This window comes from Chenopodium quinoa, unplaced genomic scaffold (assembly GCF_001683475.1).
Source record: "Chenopodium quinoa cultivar QQ74 unplaced genomic scaffold, ASM168347v1, whole genome shotgun sequence".
NCBI lineage: Eukaryota > Viridiplantae > Streptophyta > Magnoliopsida > Caryophyllales > Amaranthaceae > Chenopodium > Chenopodium quinoa.
This window is the reverse complement of record NW_018742879.1, coordinates 2,340,601-2,347,045: the sequence shown is the minus strand read 5'-3', so window position 1 is coordinate 2,347,045 and position 6,445 is coordinate 2,340,601. Positions and strand designations below refer to the sequence as shown.

The 6,445-nt window shown below is 33.6% G+C and overlaps 1 protein-coding gene and 1 long non-coding RNA gene across 4 annotated transcripts; one reads left to right on the top strand and one right to left on the bottom strand.

Moving 5' to 3' along the window:
• Window positions 1-982: 982 nt before the first annotated feature.
• Window positions 983-2,200, top strand: LOC110726453 (mini zinc finger protein 1-like). Of its 2 annotated transcripts, none has more exons than XM_021905933.1 (2): window positions 983-1,412; window positions 1,649-2,200. In XM_021905933.1, exon 2 carries the CDS (start codon window positions 1,689-1,691, stop codon window positions 1,956-1,958), a length of 270 nt encoding a protein of 89 aa, XP_021761625.1. In that variant the 5' UTR covers window positions 983-1,412; window positions 1,649-1,688; the 3' UTR covers window positions 1,959-2,200. The 2 variants fall into 2 exon arrangements, with proteins under 2 accessions (XP_021761625.1, XP_021761626.1); XM_021905934.1 differs by lacking the exon at window positions 983-1,412 and adding an exon at window positions 1,434-1,552.
• A 151-nt stretch (window positions 2,201-2,351) lies between these two features.
• Window positions 2,352-4,411, bottom strand: LOC110726454. 2 transcript variants are annotated; one of them, XR_002512371.1, is made up of 3 exons: window positions 3,757-4,411; window positions 3,563-3,663; window positions 2,352-3,107 (listed from the first exon to the last, which is right to left on the bottom strand). It is a non-coding gene; the product is annotated as an uncharacterized LOC110726454 (long non-coding RNA). The 2 variants fall into 2 exon arrangements; XR_002512370.1 differs by lacking the exon at window positions 2,352-3,107 and having other exon boundaries at window positions 3,227-3,663; window positions 3,757-4,382.
• Window positions 4,412-6,445: the final 2,034 nt, after the last annotated feature.

The window sequence follows — 6,445 nt, the reverse complement described above, 5'->3', positions numbered from 1 at the left end:
CACTTTGATTTAATTTGATGATGGAAAAAGAAATGTGGATTTTATCTTCTTGTAATGATCAACTTAGAGTTATAGAGGTTTTGCTAAATGACCTTTAGAATCATTACAAGTTAAACAACATGATGAAGATTTGGTACCAACTAATGACAAAGTAAATAATATAGCAATCAAGTGGTAAATAAGGCCTAATTTGTACTATATATGACAAGAAAACGTATAAAGTCGGAATACTTTTACTAAGCTTAGTGATTAAGGTTTTTTCTTTTGTGAACTTAAGTTTATATAGGACCACGTCTCAATACCGATATCATGGAGGTATAATTCCCTTAAACCCATACACTCATGGTTGTAGTGCTATTATCATAAAATTCCACAACAGATATACTTGTAACTTAACTAAAAAAAATAGTTTATAAGATTTTAAATGTAACTAAACAAATAATGCCATAAAAGATAGGCTGATTATTTAAGATTGTGAAAATCCGTACTTGAAAGACGAAGAGAAAGTCATAAATTTCCAACCCAAAATGGCCTCAGAACAAAGCCTAAATATGGGATGTCAAAATAATTGAAAGTAAAAACCAATTACTCATTCTCAAGAGTGGTTGTGGTTGCACAAGTAAAAGCCATATAAATGTGGGGCTATGCTATACCTCAATAGGAGGTTAATAGGCCTTTATATTCTCTCTTATTCGAGAACAATTTTGTCACAACTTTGCATGATTGACTGATTGTACAATGAGGTGGAAATTTTGGCCACATCATCCATTATTAATTATTAATTATATTAATTTAGACTTTATTATTATACATATATAGTCAACATTATTCCTAACTATGAAAGAAATCAAAGAATCTCAACGGAATAGACAATGGGTTGTTGACACAGCCCATCTTGACTTCTCTTTTTAGTACCAACTTGGGCCCACTTTCATTTTTTTAATTAAACAATATTTGTAAGAAGCCCAACTTTACAGGCCATTCATCTAACCCAATCAACCAAAATTCCAAGTCTTTAGAGTACCCATAATGTAAAGGTATACATACCCTTAAATTATAGGGTCACCCTTAAATTTCTTACCTTTCAAACTTTTCCTTTTTCCTCTTTTGACCCCATTGTAGGGCAGTTGAAATCATCATTTCCTCTTATCTAGGGTTTTTATTAATCATGAAATGATGTATATGGTCCTCCTCACCTAGTGTTTCAACCATTTTTTATGAGCCCACATTTTATTATTTGTTCCTTTCTTCACATTTTTCTCACTTGTTCTAAGATCATATCATTATAATCATCCGGTCCCTGATGATGATGCTGTGAATCGTACCGCGCTCTCTACGGCATCCACACCCTCATGAGATCAAAGCAAGACTTACCCATATAGGATTTTGTCCTTAGGGTACTCTTCAAAAAAGTAAAGTATTTAAGCTTATGATTTTAAGCATTGAAAAAAAAAAAAAAAAGAAAAAAAAAGCTGCCACTTTTTTAGTTTTAACATACTTGACTTCTTAGTTCTCCATATATCATCTTTTCTATATATAAATGCAATCTAGGGTTAGGGTTTTGTACAAATATTCCAAGTACTTCCCTCTTTTATTTCTATTTTTTCTCTTACTTGAAATTTGATGCTTCTTTTTGTGCATACTTTAGGTAAGAAAGTGAAGAAGAGGGTAAGCACAAAAAAAACTCTATGATGATGAAGAAGAGGCAAGTGGTGGTTAAAAGAGATCAAGGATCGCGAAGAAACAACAATTCTTCAACCATTCGATATTGCGAGTGTCAAAAGAATCATGCGGCGAGTATAGGAGGTTACGCGGTAGATGGGTGCAGAGAGTTCATGGCTAGTGGTGCAGAAGGAACAAGCAACGCGCTTATATGTGCCGCTTGTGGATGCCACAGAAATTTCCACAGGAAGGAGGTGGATGCTGAGGTAGTGTGTGAGAGTTCTTCACCTACTTAATTCATCTTATTGGTTAATTACACACTATTAGTCCATTTGAGGTGTATAAATTCATAGGGAAAAAAATATATTATAGAGGAAGTTGATTGATACTTTCTCTTTGAGATTTGTGCATGATTAATGATTGAAAAACAAGATTTTTAATTGTTAAATTGATAGATTGCTTTGCAATTTATATCCTAGTTTGATAAGATATTGAGATGGGTTTTTCCTAATTAATACAAGGAAACAAAGTTATATGAGTCTGTTGTAAATTAATCTATCAGATTTGTAATATTATTCATCCTTTCCTTTTCGATTGTTTTTAAAGGTGCAATCTCTTGTGATGATCAATTCGAGTGAATAATCGTGTCGATTCCAATTCCAATTCCAATTTCATATCATTTGTGGAAATGTCATTTTTAGTTCGTCTATGGGCGGCAAAATTTTCAATTATTGTACATGATGTATATTATTACATGGAGTACAATCTAGTTGAAATTGTTGCAATATAATGAGATACTGTGGTAGTTATATGAGATATAATGACATCAAATGCATTGAGATCAGTGGCGGACCCAGGAATTTCCGACTGGTGAGTCACAATCGATAATCAAATATGTAAAAAAAAAATTTTACCAAACAACCAAATAATAGTACTAAAAAATACATCCAAATATTCAAACAATACAAAATACAACCGATAGGCAGCATCCTTTTCCACACTATACTCAAGCCAAGTCCAAGTACCAAACCACTTAGCACAAAAGCGACGGTTTTTTGCCAAAAATAGAAGTTTGAGGAAATACAAAGTCTTTGAGCTGACAAGGCTTTCTTTGAATGTAAATTCTTCTCACTAAATCTCTATCATCTTTATGAAATTCACTCATCTTTCTCCTCTTTCCTGGATCTTGTGGAAGATTAGCAAATTCATGTTCACTTAATCTTTCATCAAAGATTGGGGCATTAGGAGAACATTGGCCTTGTTCATTTTGAGGGGAATTTTAAGTTGAATAATGAGATGGAGATGAATGTTGTTCACTTTCTTGAGGTTGAGATATAGTTTGTTCATTTTGTGTTGGATGTGGAAGAGAAGTTGGAGTAGGATTCTTTTTAGCAAAAAAGCTAGTAATGTTTTGCATTTTATTTGGAATGCGTTTTCTCTTCATTCTGAAATTACAAGACTAAAATTAACAAACTAATAACTAACAAGCTAATAAACACCCTAACTACTGTTCTCCGTGTAATAACAGTTTAAACAATTCACAGCAACAATCACAAGAAAAAACTTAAGAATGATTTAAGGTTTATGTAACCACAATTCAGACACAATGTTTTACAATTCCTGAATCCGCCTAGTCTATACGGAACTTCCAGCCGAATATGCGACTAGCACCACTAACCAGTCCACACTGTAATCTAATTATAAATTTATAATCCTCCTTACACTAATAGCTGTCTTATACAATGTCCGGCATCACATAAACTAATAAGTTCAATTTAACAGTCAAAACACAAATAATGCAAATTCAATGAACATTCATCGTATATACTAATTTTAAGCAACAAGTAATGCAAATTTGATCAGAAATTCACAAAAAAAAAAAGAATAAATTGATGATTACCTTGCCAGACGGCAGACGCTGATTGAGGCGAGTAGGCGGAGCAGCAGGGCCAGCACTGGAGGCGACGAGGCGTGAGCCGATGAGCGAAGAGGAAGCGTTAACTACAAATCAACCAAAGTTTATTAAAATTAACTAATTAGACTGAATTAAATTGAAGATAAGAAATTAAAAATAAAAATTAGAAATCAACTTACTAGTGAATTAGCAATTGCGTCGAAGCGATTGCGAAGAGGCGAAGAGCAGTGACCACGGAGACGGAGCAGGAAAGCATCAAGCAGGCAAGCAGCAGAGGCAGAGCAGGCGACTGGAGGGTGGCTGGGTGGAGGCAGTCTGGTGAAGATGAAGCGAAGAGGAAGTCAAGAGGCGAAGAGGGAAGAGCAGCTGAGGAGGCAGTGGGCTAGGGCTTGAGGAAGTGTCGGGACCTGAAGTTAGATTTTTATTTTATTTTATTTTTTTAAAAAAAAAAAAACTTAAAATTTTTTTTGGGCCCTGGTGAGTCATTTGACCCACCAGGCACAAGGTCCAGTCCGCCACTGATTGAGATCAACTTTATTTGTAAATTATTACATTTCAGAGATTAAGTAAATGTTGTACAAGTTTCCTAGATCATTGATATCTTTTGAAGATCGCGGTTGGCTCATTCGGAAATACTATGAAGTAATTAAGTTATGGGATCGAATGAATCTTTTGTAAGCGGAAGTGGACTAGTTTGTACATAAATTTCACGCAAGAGGTCGTTGTTTTGCTTTCCATTATAACCAAGTATAAAGCTCTTTAGGTAGTGGGGACGCGAGTAGGGGAAAAGGAAATTAATTTGTTGAGTGTCGTGAGATTATTTTAGGATTATTTTCTCGGCATCTCATTGCTTCTTTAATTTTGCCATAGATGTACTCATCTTCCACATGTTTTAGTGGCGTATCAAGTAATGAAACAATAATGCAAAGGACATTATGTTTTCAAAAAGATGCTTCTCGGAAGAGAAAGAAAGAAATGAAAGCAATATGATATATAGTCAAAATGTACACTCTTCTAGGAAGAAAATGTTGATATCAAGACAAATTTTAGTCAAATTTATATGATATATGCTAGCTAGATGATGAATTGGTACATAAAATACCATATCTAGATATCTTATCTAATTGTCATATACCAATAGTTTATCTACAATGTTTCCACTAGTTTAGAATCTCAACCAATATCCATCGATTATAGTTGTTGGAGTAAATTCAGAGTACTACAGATTATTGTTAATATTGTAATATATTTCATGCATCAGAAATTGTTTGGTCATGGAATGTAGACAAAGAGCATGAGATTCGCAATTGGTCTTGAAAATTTATTTAACCACATGTATGTGTATGGAAAATCGTGCTCCGATCCTTAGGTAACGGTCTAGCTAGTTGATCACACAATTTGCTACGCGCGTACGCATGTCCACGTACCGCCATTCAAAACCTTTGGAGCATGGTTTTCTATACCCTAAGGCTCTAAGCCAGTTGAACACTAACATGGCTCGAGTGGCTACATTTAACTTAATGTCACCAATTTTGCGCTAATTTGGTACTTTATACGAGTACATGATGACAAATATATAGCTAGGCTTGTTTGGTCTTTCCTAAACAATAATAAAATATTTTTAAAAAATTATTGTTATAGTTTCTGAACGTACTATATTGTAATAATGTTTGACTTAAGAAAGCTACACATGCTAAAAATTACCTTAACTCTATATTAATTACAAACATAGACTAGGCCTCCACCGGCTTGAAAAATAAAAAAACAATCTCATTAAAATTTGAGAGATATATATGTACCATTTAATTATCATGAACAACATCATAATCCCTTGTTTAGTAAATAAAACCTAAGATGATGAGTTCCAAGTTGTTCAATCCATCTTGGATTACAAACAAGTAATTATTTTTTAACTAAAATAATTTCTCGCAAATTGGGATCCTATTCATCTTCTTAAGCTTGTAATTTTAGTCAACAATTGTTGATAATTATTTGATTTACAAATAGCTAGGTACTTGTCTTAGGGTTATGTGATATTAAAATGTCAAAGCTTACTAATTATAGATTATTTTCTCTAACTCAGAGTTGAGACTCATTGGTAATATTCGCTTAATTGGAACTACCATACACAAAAAGGAGAAAATCGATTATATGCTAGGAATGATAGTTTCCCGGGTTTTGCGCAAAACTCACAATCAACTTAACCTTTTTTTCCTACATTTTACTTTTGAATGGATGCCAAGTAAGCACCATTATAAACTTGGTCTACCAAGAACCGAACAGTGCGCATCTCGTATTGCACATCATATGATATATATGTTGGTGATACAATTTTAAAGCAATAACAATGGAGAACACAAATATTTCTTACTTTTGTTGTGTTGAGTTGTCCCTATATTTCGCCTCGTCACTTTCGGTACATAAGTTTTACTTTGGTTGCACTTTCTGATATTGTTTGATCATAATTGTGAATTTGTTACGATAAATTGACAAACTGTCTCCAAAACTTTCACCAACTTACTCCAATCAACCAAGAGCAAAGTGGTAAATTCGTTGTTTATCCCTTACACATCATTGGAAAACTGTTAGAGGATCATCTCAATCAAAAACTTAATAGAAGACAAAGAATTAATTTATATACTCTATTACGCATCCTTACATGAGAGTTCATTGGGATTGGAATGTGGATGCAACATTTCGCTATACCTTGCTTAATATATTCCATCTAATTAAAATGATGGGTGGATGAGATTTGAACAACCAATGACTTTTGTGTCGTGCTAGCTCTTGATATCATGTTAAAGGAGCAATTTAGCCAAAAATTTAAGCCGATAGTTAAAGCACAAAATTGGTTTATATATCAAAAAC

Excerpts from the sequence above, each read along its gene's own strand:
- LOC110726453 (XM_021905933.1), top strand. The coding sequence starts at position 1,689 with ATGATGATGAAGAAGAGGCAAGTGGTGGTTAAAAGAGATCAAGGATCG.